General features: G+C 43.6%; 1 protein-coding gene across 2 annotated transcripts; it reads left to right on the top strand.

Annotated features, from left to right (window-relative positions):
* Positions 1-1,808: 1,808 nt before the first annotated feature.
* cntn2 (contactin 2) lies at positions 1,809-19,237 on the top strand. 2 transcript variants are annotated; one of them, XM_017036940.2, is made up of 24 exons: positions 1,809-2,105; positions 8,270-8,390; positions 9,100-9,241; positions 9,343-9,518; positions 9,688-9,783; positions 9,903-10,115; positions 10,860-10,962; positions 11,062-11,243; positions 11,708-11,844; positions 12,456-12,585; positions 12,669-12,819; positions 13,159-13,286; positions 13,695-13,870; positions 13,974-14,094; positions 14,276-14,434; positions 14,507-14,656; positions 14,989-15,059; positions 15,433-15,667; positions 16,073-16,188; positions 16,284-16,470; positions 17,455-17,567; positions 17,802-17,970; positions 18,347-18,381; positions 19,018-19,135. In XM_017036940.2, exons 2-23 carry the CDS (start codon positions 8,333-8,335, stop codon positions 18,373-18,375), a joined length of 3,042 nt encoding a protein of 1,013 aa, XP_016892429.1. In that variant the 5' UTR covers positions 1,809-2,105; positions 8,270-8,332; the 3' UTR covers positions 18,376-18,381; positions 19,018-19,135. The 2 variants fall into 2 exon arrangements, with proteins under 2 accessions (XP_016892429.1, XP_008319028.1); XM_008320806.3 differs by lacking the exon at positions 18,347-18,381 and having other exon boundaries at positions 19,018-19,237.
* Positions 19,238-19,253: the final 16 nt, after the last annotated feature.

Below are 19,253 nucleotides of genomic sequence, written 5' to 3'. Positions count from 1 at the left end.
AAGTTGTGATCCTGCTGATGCCGCTGCTCTGATACCCAGCTCTGGTCTGTGTTGTGGTATACGTGGTATACACTACACTACTACTACGATATTAGATAGATACTCAGATACTCAGTCAGATTGCAGATTTGTTTGGCTCCTCCCAGTCACACAAAGTGGATAAATTATTATTATTATTATTATTCTCGAGCTCCATTCATTCAGCAGCAGCAGCAGCAGCAGCAGCAGCGGCAGCAGCAGCAGCAGAGGTGGCACTGGTTTTACTGTTGACTAATTGTGTCTCCATCGGTCTCCACAATGGGACTTGTGAAATCACCAATTAACCAGAGTCTGATGATGTCGGCCGTGCCCGCCGTCTGTTGCTGTGCCCCCCCCTCCTCCCCCCCCCACCCCCCCGTCTGGTGACACCCTTTCTGTTGCCTTTTCATCTTTAATGACCATGAGGATAAAAGATGAAAATATTCAAATGAGCTGGTGCTGGTTACTGGTCCAGACATACATTACTGTCAGAACAGGAAAACAGTTCATGATCAGAGGGTCAACAAATCAACTCTTCAGCACCCCTTCTGGTCAGTGTGAACATCAACAGTAGACTCTATGTTCCCACAGCAGACGCCTAGAACTGTCACTGTCCTCACCAGTACACTGACAGCAGGACATGTCTGTGCTGCAGAGAGATTATATTTCCAGCCGTTTGTTTGTGTGTTTCAGTGTTTATAGATTTATGTTACTGTACTGTGTACAAACCCAGTGGTCTATAAAACCTTTCCTGCAGCGCCCCCTCTTTGTGTTTAGGACTGTTTTCCACTCTGAAACCACCAGTAGGTCCAGAATATTGACTTTGTAAATCGTTACCTTGTTCTGCCCTGCAACCCCTAAATGGGCCACGCCCCCCACTCTGAAACCACCAGTAGGTCCAGACCCCAAACTAACATTTTCTGTGTGGGGATACGGATGTGGAACGAAAACATTTTTGTCTAATGAAGAACGTGTGCTGTTGTTTTTGTTGCGGGTTGGAGACATTGTTGTATGTGGATGTGTTTTGATTGGCTGTGTGGTCAGCTGTGCTCTTTTTGATCTCAGTGAGATCGTAAATAATTACAAACTTCTTTTGGGACAAATTACTTCTCCAAACAGACCCTCCATACGGACCACAGGTGATGTTGGTAATTCATTATTAACTAATGTGTGTTGTTTTGTTTTTTTACCTGAAATAATAAGAGCTACGGTGGTGTTTTCAGCCTAATTACTCAGAGGACGGTGGGACTTCAGCCCAGGCTGTCAGCCTGCAGCATTTAATTGGAGAGGTCTTTCAGTGTTCCCAGGGGAGTGGGGGGTTTGGAGGGGGAGGCAGCACCTGCCCCCCACTGTCATATCCTCCCCACAACAAAAGGAAATGTAAAGTGCCGCCTCTCAGTCTAAAGGGGAGGCTGGAGTGGAGGGGGAACCGCCGGCAGTTTGTTCTTAATTTCCCCTTCAAAATAAAAGATTGACCGTAACGGTGACCTTTGGGTTACCCTGAAAGGCCTCGTCTCTGAAGGATGGAGACACACACACACACACACACACACACACACACTAGAATCATCCACTGTCGGTTGCGTTTTTTAATTAATAAATAAACCAAACCACATTATTTTGAAACAATACAATGAATTTTATAGGGTATGAAGAACATACCTGATCATATTCAGGACTGGATGGACCTGACTTCTTCTTTCCCCCCACCCCCAACTCCCCTTAGTTTCTAATTAATAATAGAAAAAAAACCCTGAACGAGCGTCAGTTTAGATGCTTTTATTTTGTGGAAAGAGAGAGCGGAAGTGCCTCCACCTCTGCCGTGGTTGCTCTGACGTAGGTGGAAGGACAGAAGGTGATGGAAAGAACCAGGGGGTGAGAGAGGAAGAGAGAGAGAGAGAGAGAGGCAGGCTGTTACCGTTCCACGACACACTGACTCGACAGAGGAGGAGCAGCACAGACCGTCTTCCTCCCGGATCTGGACCTGGATCCTCAGCATCACACCGACGTGTCGAGCATCATTTTCTCCGCCTCCCGAGCGTCTTCCGTGGCAACGCGTCTCCACTGCGCGCGGAGCCGACGATCAGGTAAACAGACCTCCACCTCTCTTTGTGCTGGTGGTGCTGATGCTGCGGCTCTGCCTCGGGTCGTTTCTGTTCGTCGAGCTAACAGCCCAGTGTGTGCATGACGGGATGGCCGCTCCGCCGCTTGTTTGTTTTTATTTGACGCAGTGAGACAAGTGCGCGCTGAGCGCAGACACGGAGCTGCTGTGAGGAAAACGGTGGAGGATGGAAGTGAAATTGATGTTCTCCTCCCGCTGTGCTGCCGCTGAGCAGAGCCTGGAGTTGGACCGAGCACTGCAGCAGTGCTGTGTGCTGTGTGCTGTGTGCGGCTCTGGGTTTATTTTCATGTTTGCTGTGCATTTGTGCAGAGTCAGATCCCAACAGAACTCCAGTCTGGAGAGGGAGAATGTTCCCCACCTCACCATTTCTCTTTGCACTAAGTCTGGTAAACATTTGTTTAATAGTAATCTAAAATTAAAATCAGTTTAACTACTGCTAATATTCAGACACGTGATTGTTATCTATTAGTTGGAAGCAAGTTTAAGAGGGAAAAAAATCTTTTAGCTTTGGAAACTGTTTCTACAATTTCCTCAGCGAATGAAGTACATCTTCAAAAATTCTCTCTATTTTTCTTCAGCCTAAAATAATAATCATATTAAAAATAGTTTTTATCTATATTTATTTTATATTAACTCTTCACTCTGAACTCTTGCAGTGATTTACACATCTCGGTTCCCGTAGTGGAGCTTTCCAGGGGCAGCATTTCAATATGAATTTTTCTTCCACTGATTTGTAATTTTATATTTTTGTTAAATGAGAACTACAGTGTTTCAGGAATTACAGTTTTTTAATAGAGTGGATATTTGAAGGGATATCTGTGAATGTGACGGGTCAGGGTGGGTGGTCGGGGGTACACTGTTAGTACAGGAAATATCTTGGATTTGTAGAGTTGTAAACTGACCAACGTCCAACCAGTCAGATCAAAAACACAGCCATCAGGTCTGGACACCTCAGAGACGTTTCTGCTGTGTGTCCATGTCCACTCCTCTGGTCCAGCTGTGACCGGTCCAGAGTCCGGCCATGAGAGGAACAGTCCAGCCTTCACTCCGACCTCTGACCCTGATCCTGTGAGGGAGCTCAGCTCAACAGTTCTTTGTGCTCTAATAAGGGCTGAGGTTAAAGTGTGCAGCTCATGCAGATATGGGCCGGGACATCCTGACATCCAGAGTCCCAAACCTCTGAAACCTCCGTCCTGCTCCAGACGCCGTCAGATGGACGTGGAGATATGGACCTGGTTGAACGGAGGAGAATTCTTTCTTTCTTCTGCTCAGACGCGTCATCACTCTGAATAATGACCTCTGCTGGGTGGATGCCATCAACCATCTGCTGATTAGTTCTTCTTGGCGCTAGATCACATTGACGACTAGGTTCAGTCCAATTTCTCAGTTTCATTCTCCGTGTTTCACATTGTTTAATTTTGGAAGTGCTCTAAGTGCAGTAGTGGTTACTGGTCCAGAGATGTTCCTCCAAAACATTTCTGCTCTCTTCTCCATACTTTAATATAAAAGGCTTTTCATTATTTTGTGCTTTGTTGTTATGGAGACATGAGTTATCTAGGAATAATCCACTCATTATTCTACAACTCTGTTTAATACTAGAGGTTTCTATAGACATGATGACGTCTTTACCAGATGGAGTTATACAGGCAGGACTGTCTGAAGGTACTGACAGAGACAACAGACTGAATGTAAAGATTAGAATCTGTACAGTATTTGTACAGTATTTGTACAGTTCTGTACTCTACATGTTAGTAATACCTGCAGCAGTACTGAGAATCCCACAGAAATATTTCTCCCCATTTCTGTTTCTCGTCATATCCATTTTCTAAAGATATTCTGGAAATATTTTAAAAATAATATGTCATTCAGACTGTGATACAAACAGAAGAGAGTTTAAAATATGTTTTATTCTGAAAATGTAATGATCCTTAATGCTCAGCACCTTGGTACCAGTCTGTAGTAACGGGTGGTCCTGGACCAGGTTGTGGAAAAAAACATCCTTTATTTCTGATCATTAACTACTGTCGACTTCACAGTTTAATCATGTTGTAATGTAACATGTTTGGTTTTGGCTTCATCTTCTTTCCCTTAACTATAAAATACAAACAGAACAGAACAACAGAAAACAGAGCAGTGCTTAAAAATATATCCTTGTGGGACCTGAACCAGCTGTAGGTGTGACGTGATGTTAGCAGCTTGTTTTGGTCCTTTCTGTTTTAGAGAAGAAAACCTCTCCATTCAGTGTCCAGGTCTGTGTCCTTTTTAAACACAAAGACGTACAAATGTGTGCAGAGATGTTGTGACCCCTAACAGTAAACCTGCTGCGGGGCCACAGTAGTTGGAACTCCAACTACTAACACTTTTTCTTTTTAGCACTTTTTTAAAAGCGTTTTTCTGATTTTTGTAATAAAAAGATAGATCTGCACTGGAGGAGGCACGGGTACAGAGGAAGAGGAGCTGGTGTTCTGGGGTAGGGCGGGGGTGTGGGGGGTTCTACTGTGCTCTCATCATGTGCAGTGATCCAGTTAGAGTTGCAGTGATGATGTACAGTGTTGACATGTGACTGTTCACCAACACTCGGTGTGTGTTAGTGTGTGTGTGCCGGTGTCCAAAGTGTCATTTACTGCCCTCTACTGAATGGTTCTCTGTCTGACAGGGCTACAAGTGGCAAGAGGAGCTCATAGACTTTCTATTGTTCCCTAATGATCACACACACACACACACTCACACGCTCATGAAGTCATAGAGTCTCTCTAACGCTCCTTGTTAGTGGATGACATACTAATTGCAGCTGATGGTGCAGCGCAGCGGCCTGCAGATCTTTATCTTTCCCCAGGGTTGGGTTTCTACATACCGGTCATGGACTTCCCATCATGCACTGTGTCACTTTCACTCCTCCCAAAGTTCACAAAGTCTTCCTCTGATGTCTGATTGTAACTCAGGTCCATTTCTTGCAGCTCTAATGGGGTTTTCCCTGCATGTGGTCGGACACTTCCCTCCTAACGTGCTGCCAACTCAGAGCTGAAATTGGTTCAAACTGATAATGAGCTCATTTATTTTGGCTCAAAGTTTAAATAACAGCAACGGTTCTCTTCTTGAAGTTCCGTCTCAGGGGACCAGTAGATCGTTGGGGGAGACGTTCAGTGGCCCGTTGGCTGCTGCTGCTGCTGCTGCAGCAAATTTTGTGGCTTTCCAAAACAGCTAATTGGAGTTGAACACTTGTTTGAAGTAAAAACAAAATCATACTCGAAGGTGATTGGTCGCCTACTGATTTGTCTACATGACAATGCTAACATTGTTGTTCTCTGGTCTACACGCTAATGTGTTCTTGGGAAAACTAAAGCAAAATCATTTTTTTCAATGAAGAAATACATAAATAAATTAATAATTTATTAATTATAATAATTGTTGATAAATTGACTAATATCCTCACATGTTTCAAGAACAGATGAGCTGGAAAAAATATTTAATCTCAAATAGACAACATTGTGTTTTTGGTACTTTAGTACTCACCCATTGCCTTATATCAATTATTTATTTATTTATTTATTTAGTCCTTCAAGGTTGGACGTTCCTCAACCTTTACTTGACTGACACACTCCTGTGAGTGTGTTTGTGTGGTCCTTGGATGAGTGTGTGTCCCATCAGCAGATGTCCACAAGGTCGTCAAAGCTCCATAGCCCTTAGCGGTTGTCCTCTTTTAGGTGAATGGAGAGAGGGTGGAGAAGGACGAGTTGTAGTGAAGGACACACCAACGCTTGTTCCCCTGAGTTTGATGCAGAGACACTTTTTTGTCTTGTTTTACTGCTGTTTTCAAAGCAGAAACTAATGAACATCGACAGCCTGTTTCATTAGACACTGACAAGGAACTCATTGAAATAGATTTTGTTTTTAATGTAAGGGTTAGCTAAGACATTGATTGATAATCTCTTAAAATCGAATACTTTTAATCTTAATTCATTTAGCTTCTTTTTAACCCTATTTCAGGTCAAAGGTGGCTTGAGGTCGATCCCAGCCATAATTGGGTTCCACACTGGACAGTCCTCCAGTCCATCACAGGGTCAGGGTTAGAGACAAAGAACCGTTCACACCAACATCCACACCTGTGATCACTGCAGAGTGAACAATAACTTAATATCCAATCTGCACGTTTGTTGACTGTTGAGGAAACTGGAGAAACTGGAACCAAAACTGGAACATATTTGGATTTGAAAATGTTAGTCCTGGAGAAAAACCCGAGTTGGAACTCTTGAGTCCTCCGGGGTAATTAAGGACTCAGACTGAGAAGACCAGTTTCTGAGTGAGGACTGGTGAATGAGTTGGAACTCTTGACCAGTTTCTGAGTGAGGACTGGTGAAGACCTAAGTGACCCAGGACCAGATAGTGATGAATAGACCAGAGCTTTATAGAGTGACATCACTGAGAGGTTCATGGACAATAGTAGAGCTTTGAAGTGGATTCTAAAGGGAACGCGGGAACCAGAACAGAATGACCCCAGGAATGACCTCATGTCCACCACACAATGGCTTCATTCTGGGTATGATTGGTGTGGAACAGGTCTACATTTTACAACCTCTCAATGCTGCTCCCTCTGGAGGTTATAAGTATAGTCACAATAAGGACCAAAATACTTGATGACATATTTTGGAAATGCAATTATTCTTGGCCTGTGAAGAGATGAAAAATGAATTTGTTTTTAAAATATATATACATTAACTGTGTTTCAAATGATTGGTGCAGTGTTAGAAAGATGTTTGTGTTGCGTTGCTCTTGTATTGATATTTTGAGAATGTGAATGTGTTGTGGTCTGATGACTGCTGCCACGTGTTGCAGGATACTGTCCGTCTGTTCATGCCTTCACCTTTACTGACTGGAACCAATCACAACCTGTGGGATGGAAAATGTTTCATTAATGACAAACTACTTCCTCTGATGCATTTCCTTACATTCTCCTACACAGTGGATACAGACGTTAGGGAGCAGAGTAGTGGGGGCTTTAGAGGTACTACATTAACAGCTTCTACTCTCATACTACTTCATCGCACTGAGTATTTCTGTCTAGGCAGATACAATGAAGAGCAAAAATAGTTTAGCATCCAAATTATAGGAGGTAAAGTGGGAAGATGTAAGACCTCCTCTGTAGCCATAAGGCTGTCAGCCAGGATTGATGACAGTTTGTCAACAGTACATTCTGCTTGTGAGAAACGGAGCCAACCAGTAATCATTGTAATTAAAGCCCAGCAGGCTGTTCAACCACTGATCAGGGGAAGTGAACTGATCTGTTTTGAATCGCATTGACAACATTTTAGATAACGGCATGGTCCCAGCGCTGACACGGAGCAGCTCTGAGCTCTGAGCTGAATGTGTCATGTGATCTTCACTGCTCTTCACCTCCTTCACTCCATTACTTCATAAACCAGTTTCACGTCTGATCTCTGTTTCTGTCTCTCACTCTCAGTTGTTTTTGTCTCATCGCTCTGTTTTTCTTCCTCAGCTCTTCTTCTCACTGCTTTCATTCTGTGCAGAGACAGTGATGTCTGCCCCTCTGGGCCTTCATGTAATCATCTGAAGTACAGACGATTATAATCAGTCATTCTGACTGAAGAAAAGACAAATCAAAGGTGTCTTCTGAAGAACTCCAGACTTTTCAGTGTGTTATTATTGGTTCATCACTCAGGTCATGTTCCCATGTGGTTTATTAATCTACATGGGCTTGCATTATAGGGTTGCAGGTTCAAATCCCATTATTGAAAGGGGTTTGTGAGTGAGTTCAACCAGAACCTTGACAACAGTGTTTGTGTTCAGTATTTTGACATTTACATTTGTTTTAAATAAAATGTATTTTTAGTACAGTTAAATGTCTTTTATAATGAGTACTTTATACTATATTTAACATGTTTTTTCTCTTTCTTGAAGACCACTCATTTGACAAAGAAACTATATTCCTACTCTCCAGGCGTTTGGGAGTGTACATTACTACAGTATCAGTCTATGAGTGCAGCTCTAGTCATCTGTTGGTTTGATGATGTGTTGATTGAAAGATGAAAGTGTTTTGTAATTAAAATCCCTCTGTGGAGCTCAGGTGGAGAGGTTTCTCATGTTAGTTGTCCTCTTGTGTCTCCTGCACAGGTCAAAGGTCGTGACCTCCTCTTCCATTTCTTCTACCAGACCCAGTAGTTCCTGATCCAGATCATGAAGGGCATGTTGTGTCTGCTGCTGCTGGGGTCAGTGCTCCTGAACGAAGCTGCAGGTGAGGTTCACACTGAGCTGAACATCAGCTGCAGGTTCAGGAGTTAGAATATCCTGAACTGTCTTCTCCAAGGCCCAGTTGAATTTTTATATGTTTTATTAATTATTTACTTATTACACGTAAAACAATGTCTTCATTGTTTTCACTCCTGCAGCTGCAGTTCTCACTATTTTATTGGTTACTTTTTTTTTAATTACAATCAAACTCCTCTTCACTGTATGTGTGAGAGACTTGGACAGTCTTAAATGTGTGGGTGTGGCTCCTCATTAAAATTTCATGAGAGTTGTTTTAAGCACTGAGTCAGAAGATCTCGATTTTCCTCCAGAAGGCCCTGATCCTGTGTCTCCACTGGGCCTCGTCAGGGAATCCAGGCACCAGTCTGATGAATGGTGATCTGCAGTGACTGATGAGGGGAAGACTAAGAAGGAGAGAGTGGAGTCATGTTCATGCTATGACTTCACTCTCTGCACATGATATTCTACTGTTACTGTTTGAATTCATTCTATTCTTTCTCTCTACTTCACCGAGACAAAGAATAAAAGAACTCAACATGTGCCTGTATCTGCTGGAGTTCTGTTTTAAAATGACTCTGGTGTCTGGATGGATGGACGGATGGATGGATGGATGGATGGATGGATGGATGGATGGGTCTAACATAAGTGTATTAGTTGATATTACTCTCAGTAACCACTGTGGGGCGTGTTTGCAGGTGGTGATGTGTGTGTAGCAGGTCATGACAGCGGACCAGTGTTTGAACAACAGCCAAATGGTTTGATTTACCCTGAGGGTCTGAGTGAAGGCAAGGTTACCCTCAGCTGTCAGGCCAGAGCCAGTCCAGCTGCTTCTTACAGGTGTGTGATGGACACACACACACACACACACACGTGTCCTTGATGTGGCCCATGCTGTTGATTCTGATTGTCATGGCTGTCTTCTGGTATTTGTCTCCTAGATGGCTCGTGAACGGTACTGATGTTCCGCTGGGTTTGGACCTCCGTTACACACTGGTTGCAGGAAACCTGGTGATCAGCAGCCCTGAGTCTGCTCGAGACACCGGCTCGTACCAGTGTTTGGCCATCAACCGCTGTGGAATCATCATCAGCAGAGCAGCAAACCTTAAATTTGGCTGTGAGGAGGATGAGGGATTTGAACAATTATCTGTTTTAGACAGTGTAAAACAATGATGTGTCTCAGATTTAACATTAGTTATAAATCTTAAGCCTTCATAATAAATGTTTGTTTTTGTATCGGCGTTTATTGTCGGACACATTTTGCTGACATCTGTGTGTCTCCTCAGACCTCCATGACTATCCTCCAGACAGCAGGAGTCCACAGACTGCATATGAGGGTGTTGGGACTTTTCTGGCCTGTCAGCCACCTCCACATTATCCAGGTGAACCTCTGACGCTGCAGCTCAACATTCAGAAGCAACTAAAATGAAAACACTTACTTAAAATAAGTACATAATAAATTCTCACTTTTGGCTACTTTTGGCATTTGCACTTCTCCCAGCTCTGTCCTACCGCTGGTTCATCAACGACTTCCCCAACTTCATCAAGAAGAACGACAGCAGACTCTTTGTGTCTCAGAACACGGGGAACCTGTATTTGGCCAAAACAGAACCAAACGACACAGGGAACTACTTCTGCTTCACCACCATCAGCATGGACATCAGCACCAAGAGCACCTTCAGCAAAGCTAACCAGCTCACTGTGATGCCTGATGGTAGGAGAACGAGCCGTCCTTTTGTAGGCATATATAGCTTAGCCTGAGTTCCACTGGCAACTAGCTTGTTAATGGTGTTTTAGCGGCTAGCTAGCATGTTAGTGGTTTCCGTTCTGTTCACGTCATCTAATACTGTGGGCATCCTCTTTCAGTTCTGAATCTCATGAGTGTCATTACTGCCACCTACTGGGGATGTTTTCAACTGGTAAATATTTAATCTAAAGGGAAGTTTTCATCACTGTCAGCACAGAAAGGAAAATACAGAGATAAGCAAGAAACCTTGCTGATGTTTGTAGAACTAAATACTTTCTGAGGAGAGGATTCATCTCAAATGACTGAGTGGGTTATTCTGCAGGGATGTTGGGCTACTGTAGCTTTAAGACCTGTTTGCCAGAGTAACCTTTTTGGATCAAAGATTTTCTCTGAAAGTGCTAGAACAAACAGCTGCGGCTTTCACATAATAAATTGAAACCTTTGGACAGAACATCAAACAGTGCATCGTTTGAACGTCACTGTCCATCAGGGTAAATGCCAACCCAACAGGGAATGGTGGATGGAGTCTGTCAGAACACTGACCTCTGACTCCACAGGACTGAGAACTGACTGATGTCAGTCGACCTTTAAACACCTCATCTTCCTCAAGTGCCCTTTTTAAGAGTGCTTATCATAATAAGCAGTAATGACCGACCTGACTGTTCACAGAATGAAACAGAGATTAATGTCTTTATTACATTTTATTTTCAGCTAATCCCAGGAAGTCGGCTCCCAACATCAAAGTGCGGTTCCCAGCAGAGACCTACGCCCTGGCAGGACTCACTGCACAGTTAGAATGCTTTGCTTATGGAAAGTAAGATCTCACTCCACCATCATTCTGATTGACATTTTGTACCAGGATAATTAAATCAGGCCCTGACTTCGATCTGTCTCCTCTGCCTTTGTCTCACAGTCCAGTACCAAAACTGAGATGGAGGAAGGTGGACGGACTGATGCCATCCAAGGCTGGGTCCTCGGCAGAAAGTCCCACTCTCATCCTGCAGGATTTGTCTTTCGACGATGAGGGTGTTTACGAGTGTGAAGCTTATAACTCAGAAGGAAGTGATACTTATCAGGGACGCATCAATGTTCAAGGTAAGGAAAACAAGGCCCTCCTTCCAGTGTAAAATGTATATTTGGCATAGAAAAAATATCTCAATCAGTACAAGCGGTGCACATTTAAGACATTTATAAGACCACAGCTCAGAGCATTAGCAGTTTATACATGAAACTTAGGAAAGAAGTTGCGAGGTTTAGCAACAATACAAACCTTACACAGAAAGTTAATTCTGGCAACAACAAAAAAAAAGTCTGCAGCGTCCTGGAACAAACAGGGAGCTGAAAATATTATATGGCGATTAGCAGAATATTCTACAGTTGGTTTATTTAAAAATATAAAGCTTTATTTTCTAATGGCAAAAACACAGGGAAGGGCTAAGTTTGCAGTGTTTCAAACAAATATAAAATACATTTCTCACATTAAAACTGTCCAAATGATTGAACCGGCCACGGGGCCAGACGGCAGTTTCTACACCGATGTGTCTCCTCTGCACCTCCAGCTCAGCCAGAGTGGTTACAGGTGATGAGTGACTCTGAGGTGGAGATCAGTTCACAGCTGCACTGGAGCTGTGTGGCTGCTGGGAAACCCCGTCCTTCCATCCGTTGGCTTCGAAATGGACAGTCTCTCAGCACACAGGTAACACAACAACGGTTTATTCATGTTCTACCGTGGGGCGCAACATAGAATGATTAACCTCACAGTTTTTTGTCGCAGCCAGCGCGACGTTAAAACGGATTTTCCGCGGCACTAACTAGAAGCTAACATTCGCTAACAGCGAACATGGAAACGCGCAGTAATTAAAAGAATAATAAATGAATGAAATGAAAAAAAAAACATGTTTGAATAGTAAAGATTTAAATATCACCTTCCCATTAACACCAGGTAATTTGTTTATTATTTTATACAGTCTAATAGTCAGGGTGTAAAGACGACTTAGCTTCACGAGTATATTGTTAGTTTGCTGTTTCAGGGAAAACGTAAAGGAGGCACAGTGTGATTTATTTCAACCGTTGTTTTTTCTCCTCAGTTTCATAGTTTTATGTAATATTTTTCTTTAAAGGGTTGCATGCCTTATAATCACCGGAGAATAAATGACAACTGTGAATATTTTTCTTATTTTTGAGGCAAAATATTTGTCCAGTTTTACAGGATAAGTGTTATATAATCAATACTTAATATCCAGAAAGGGCACGTTAATTGAGCAAAAGAACATATATCTCGTATGTATGTGTTTTCCTCAACCAAAGGACCGAGTGGAGGTAAACGGTGCTCGTCTTAAGATTAGTAATTTGGCTCTGGAAGATTCTGGAATGTACCAGTGTGTGGCTGAAAACAAGCACGGCACCATCTACTCCTCTGCTGAGCTCAGAGTTCAAGGTAGGTGGATGTGCTCTTCTAGTATAACTCTATTATATTATCCTCTGTCCTTCCTCTCACGTACACCTCTCACCATCTTCCAGTTCAAGCCCCAGACTTCAGACAGAACCCGGTCCGCAGGTTGATTCCAGCAGCCAGAGGAGGTCAGGTGATGATCGAGTGCCGTCCTCGAGCTGCACCGAAGCCCAGTCTGTTCTGGAGTCGTGGCACAGAGCTGCTGACCAACAGCAGCAGGTACGTCACCAGCTGGGTCGATGTGGTGTCCGTGATCATATCCTTCTATCATCTGCATCAGCTTTTGGCACAATATCATCACCTCCAAAAAAGTGTTCACACACTAGATTTATGCTGTGTGAATGTTGACACTTCATCAGCTGGGACCAGTGCCTGCTAATACTGTGTCCTCAGGGACACACAACTACATCACATCCTGGATTTGTGGAGTCTGAAACTAAAAGACTTGTTATTGATTTTTGTTGTTGTTGTTGTTGTTGTTGTTGTTTTGCCTGCTGCTCCGCGTGTGTTGTGTTGTGAGTAGAGTCACTTCACCCTCCGCGTGCCTTGTCTTCTCAGAGTCACGGTGACTTCAGATGGAATCCTGTGGATTTATAACATCAGCCGAGCTGATGAAGGGAAGTACACATGCTTTGCTGAAAACTACCTGGGAAAAGCCAACAGCACCGGACACCTGTCTGTCAGAGGTACGGAGTACAGTACAGTATATGTACAAAAGTACTTGACTGTACACTTCAGGCACACTGTGAACAGAAAACAAAACAGTAAATACTCACATACATGCAACATAGTCAACAATTACGCGGTCCACCAGTAGACAATATTGTTGTCCTACAAATAAAGTTGTTACTACAAAAAGAATGTGACAGCTGTAATATCAAAGTCGGCCACAAGTGGTCACTGTGTTTGTCACTCCTTCCACTTCTTTGTTGTATTTTTAATTCTATTATAAAATACCTGACAGGAGGAGTTTGTGTAAAGGAAAACGAAGCGACATCTTACAACAAATCTGAACGTGTTTTTTCTTTTTCTATGGATAGATACACTTTCAAGACTTGACCATCCTTAATTCTTTTCCCTCAATGTCGTTGCAGATGCCACTAAAATCACATTGGCTCCTTCAAACGCTGACATAAACCAAGGGGAGAATGTGACACTGCAGTGTCATGCATCACATGACCCCACCATGGACCTGACCTTCACCTGGACCCTCAACGGGGTCCTGCTGGATATGGAGAATTCTGCAGGACCGTACCACCGGGTGGAGGGGGTGAGTTTGGGGAATTTCAGGCTCCAGTCGTGTTGACGTTAATGAGTGAAACAGCTGACTCAGAGTTCCTTTCTCTCCTTCCTTCTGTGTTTTATCATTTCAGAAGGAAAACATTGGTGATCTGCTGATAGTCAATGCTCAGCTGAGTCAGGCGGGGGTCTACAGCTGCACAGCTCAGACTGTGGTGGACAGCGCTACAGCCTATGCCAAACTCGTGGTTCGAGGTGGGAACTGATCCCTAACCTGCTCCCTGTTAGCTGACCTCTTTATAGAAACATCCAGAGGGTTTAAAAATGCTACATTGTCATAATAGGTTTTGGTCTTGAGTTATCCCCTCTCTGCTGAAAAAGATTTGTTATCAACTATTGAATATTGACCTGACTAAATTCCCTCCCCCTTTTCCAGGACCCCCAGGACCACCTGGAGGTTTGCTTGTGAAGAATGTAGCTGAGACCTCAGTGGAGCTGAGGTGGAGCCGTGGCTACGATAACCACAGTCCCATTGGAAGATATATAATCAGGGGACGGTCGTCACTGTCCTCACAGTGGAAGAAGATCATGACAGGTGTGTGTGCGTGAGTGTGTGTGTGTGTATCTCTGAAGTGATATTTGGTCCTGACTCTCCTCCATTCTCCAGACCCTGTAAACATTGAGGGAAACGCAGAGTCTGCTCGTGTGATGGGACTGATTCCCTGGATGGATTATGAGTTCCAGGTCATCGCCAGCAACATCCTGGGCAGTGGAGAACCCAGCATGCCCTCACAGATAATACGCACACAGCAAGCAGGTGAGGACACAGAGTTCAGTGCAGCATCTGAGGTATATGTTGGGCCACCTGGTGGTCAGGGTCTTTGCTTCACAGCAGTCTTCTTCCACCACCACCACAAACCCCCCAACATTGACTTATTTGTAGCTTCAAATGGGGCAGTGGTGACTTGGTGGTTGAGGAATCAGACTTGTGACCAGAGGGTTGTAGGCTCGAATCCACTAGGTGTAGCTTTGGTGCGCTGAGCATGGCACCATTACCTTTTAGGTGAGTGGTGACCTCTACTGGAGACTGCTGGGATTGTCTCCAGCTGTTATACTGACAATGAATGTACGTATGTCCTTGTCCCTCAGCTCCCACCGTGGCCCCCAGTGGACTCTCAGGAGGGGGAGGCAACCGTAATGAGCTTATAGTTACCTGGACGGTGAGTGGAAGAATTATTCCTCGTGGCTGTACCATGTGACTGAATTAGATGTAGAACCATTTCTTATAATTGTGTGGGTTTTTTTGTACACTCTTTGTGACCCTGTAGTGCACCGCTGACCTTAGGTTTGCATTCAGTGTTAAGCAGCAATTGTACATCTGATCTTCATCTACAGTCACTTCACATAAAGTGACAGAAAACCTTTATTTCTGTAGTGAAATGTGTAGAATATTCCACAGAACTGAAAACAATTTTATTCAATCAATCTTCTGGTGATAACCGTGTGTTGAATAGTAGTTAGAAAATAAGGATCTGACCCCTTTGTTTCTGTGGACCCTCACATCTCTGTCTCCTCACTCCTGATTCCCTGCAGCCAATGGCCAGAGAGTATCAGAACGGGGACAACTTTGGTTACGTCCTGGGCTTCAGAAAGAAAGACGCGTCATCGTGGACGATGGTGCGCATTCCTCATGTGGAGTCGTCTCGTTATGTCTACTACAATGAGACAGTAACCCCCTACAGTCCCTTTGAGGTGAAGATCAAAGCATACAACCGTAGAGGAGAAGGTCCCTTTAGTCAGATCGCAGTGGTTCACTCTGCAGAGGAAGGTGAGACACAGCTAGAGCACAAGCATGTGAAACAAATGGAACAAACTCTGTGAGACACGGAAACAGGCCACAGGGCTGGGCAAATGAAACTGAGTCAACATTTTCTAGAAAAATGTAATGAATGTCAAATGTTTCCAGTGACTTTTGCTTGATTATTTGCTCTTGTATTTCTACTATTCAGGAACACAGTACCTTTGGCGCTTAAGTATAAAAAAAGACAATGTTTTATTTTCCTTTTTTTTTCATTTTAATAAAACATAACATTAACCTGTGGCCATTAAAAACTTGATCTACAATACTCTATATCAACACTAGGGGGCACCACGGCAACAACTCTAAACCATCCCATTCAGTTCAAAGTGTAAGCTGTATGTTCTACCCACACTGCACCCCCACTCTCCCCAGAACCTACAGTGGGACCGTCCAGTATTAACGCCACGGCACTGACAGCCTTTGACATCCAGGTGTCCTGGGATTCTGTCCATCAACTCAGCACCACAGGAATCCTCAGAGGATACGAGGTTAGGAGTCACAGGAAAGATGTGGCTGACCTGCTGAGCACTTGACTTTTATTGACAGTGTGATGTTCAGATCTCATCAGTCAATATGTCCTCAGATCCGCTACTGGCGGCAGCACGAGCGAGAGGCGGCAGCAGACCGGGTGAGAACGACTGGACTAGAAACAACAGCCAGAGTATCTGGACTGAGGCCCAGCACTCGATACCATGTTGCAGTTCTGGCCTACAACAGTGCAGGCACTGGACCTCTGTCCCCCCGTGCTACTGTCACCACCAGGAAACCACGTAAGACCAGCATGTTTTCAGACAGTAAAAGCTCTTAGTAAATCTCTGGTCCTCTCAAAGTCAAAGACTGGCTCTGTCTCCACAGTCTCTGATCACAGGGTTGTGTTTTCCTCACTGCAGCTTCACTGCTCTGTACCTTTGTGTGTGTTTGTGTCTGTGTTAAAGCAATCTTCTTTCCCTTGTCCTAATTGGACCACACTGCTGTGATGTCACATTTTGGTTCTGGGATCAACATGAATGTGTTTCATACGGTTGATTACGTAAACACTGTGAGGTTCTGTTACACGTTGAACCAACAATGGCTGGAATTGTTGCTGTTGACACATTGATGTTGACTGTAGCTACAGGCTGAAACAGACACCGCACAGCGTCCTGTCCCTCTCAGAGACAGTCCAGTCCTACCGGACACAGTATCAGTTCTTCTCACAAGAACCTGTCAGGTCACTGTTGTCTCTTAAAGAAGAACTGGTCTCCATAGAACAGTGTGACAAATGATCCACTCGTTGTTCTCATCAGCAGCGAGAGCTGGTCATTAGAACCTCGTGAGCCTGAGGCTCCACATGTCTTCACCAGGTGAGGACAGAGAAACGACAGAGGAGTTACAGAACAACGTACCATAACAGTTCAATAAAACTGCAGGCTGTACCTTTACGTTTTACTAGATCTTTAATGAAATGTTTTTTTTTCTTTTCAAAACACCTGTTTATTATACCAATAAAAGTCTTATAATGTGGACTAACATGTAATTAACCTCTTGATTTTATCATTTTTCCATCTGACATTTAAAAAAAGATTCCAATGAACTTGTGACTGTAACTGCTATCATTTTATTAATATTGGTATAGTCTGTTGTTTTTTATTCAACATTTTAAGTGACTGTTCATTGCATAATTTTTAAGTGTACTTGTCTTTTTTTTAGATGTTTGAATCATCCTGTTACTGAACACCGAAGTCATTCAAATAAAAACTTGTCTTTGTCTTCAGCTCCCAATCGTCCTCCAGGAAACGTGTCCTGGAAAACAGACCCCTCCTGGGTGACGCTGAGGTGGGACCATGTGAAGGCCATGCACAACGAGTCGTCCATTCTGGGCTACAAGGTGAGTCTGTCTGTCTGCCTGTCTGTCTCTCTGTCCATGCTTTGTATTAAATTATTGACTCATGCCCAGGTTTTATTTTTTAATAAGATATAAATGGTCATCTAAATGTTGAAAAGTTGAAATGTTTCATGTTAGCTCAGTAGTAATTTGCTTCATGTTTCTCCTACTTAAACCAACTTTCTCCTATTACTACAAAATGATTATTATAATGCTGTGTGTGTGTGTGTGTGTTAGGTGTTGTACAAACACGAGGGCCAGACAGCGCTGAAGGTTCTGGACAAGACAAAGACGTCAGTGAACCTGCCGCTGCCTAAAGACAACAGCTACGTTGTGTTGGAGATCCGGACCTGGGGAGAGGGTGGAGACGGGCCGGCACATGAGATCATCGTGTCCAGGGACACAGGTGAGAAACTGAAAGAAAAAATCCCTCAGATTAACTGATGAAGGAGTTAATCTGACACAGACACAGTTTCTGCAACGTCACAGTCACTGACCTGAGACATGAGCTCTGAGCAGCAGCTCCGTCTTTTAAGAGATTCCAAGTATCAGAACAAATATTCTGTGTACTGAGAGTACTGCATGTCTGTCTCTGTATTATGGGTTTATGAATATTGATCGTTTATGGTGTTGATGATTAAGATGTCAGCAGATATTCAACAGTCACAGGACAAAGATTTACGCTCTTTGTCAGTAGTGTGTGTGTGTGTGTGAGAGAGAGAGAGCGAGAGAGAGAGAGTGTGTCTTTGTACCTGCTACAGTAAATGTCACCTTTTTTCCAGTGGTTGTTCAACACTCCATTCTGACATAGTTTCTGGTGAGTGGTTCTGTGTGTGTGACGTTGAACCTAATACAGTCTCACCCATTAAAGTCACCCCTCATTTCCCCCCACCCCCTGTCCCGAAGATCAATTTGTTTTAAATACTGAAGAGAGATGAACTGAATATGTTGAACTACTTCCAAACACACACACAAACACACACCAATCTAATCCCTCAGAATAATTCAATTATATTTTGCAACCAGGGCTTTATACTCATTGTTAAGAACATGCAGGTTGTCAGAATAAAAATATACTTTATTCAACCCCCCCCCCACACACACACACACACCCCACCCCCTCCCATACACTCTAGTAGACCACAGTTTCAGCCAAATGATAATTATTTCCTAATTAACTCATTAAAGTTGTTATAATTAATGTGTAACATAATTTAAAAAATAATTAAAAAGTTTTATTAAATTACATTAACACCCTGACCATAACAGTCTATTTGACCCATGGTTTGTGAGCAACTGACTTTAAATGAACAATAATTAAGTTAATAATTCCTAATTAATAAATCAGTGTTAATTGTTGAGCATGTTTAAAGACAAACTCTTCAGGTCCTTCAGATCAGCACCAGCATCAAGTGTTCATTGTTCCTGAACCTTCTCTCTCCTTCTGCCCTAGGAACTGGCATGATGGTCCAGAGCCAGGCCTCCTCTCCACTCTCTGCTCCCTCCCTGCACCTCCTCACTGCCCTCCTGCTCCTCCCTCTGCCGTCCCTGTCAGGCCTGTGATCTCAGCCTCTCTTTGGACTTTTTTTTCTACTGTTTCAGGCTTCAAACTAAAGCCGTCCTCTGTCTCAGCCTGTGGCTGCTGCAGGTGGTTCTGGGAGGGGGGTGAGGTGGGGGGAGGCTGGGGGG

The sequence above is a fragment of the Cynoglossus semilaevis genome, chromosome 11 (assembly GCF_000523025.1).
Source record: "Cynoglossus semilaevis isolate Cse_v1.0 chromosome 11, Cse_v1.0, whole genome shotgun sequence".
In the NCBI taxonomy this organism is placed as follows: Eukaryota; Metazoa; Chordata; class Actinopteri; order Pleuronectiformes; family Cynoglossidae; genus Cynoglossus; species Cynoglossus semilaevis.
This window is presented reverse-complemented; position numbering and strand designations above follow the sequence as displayed.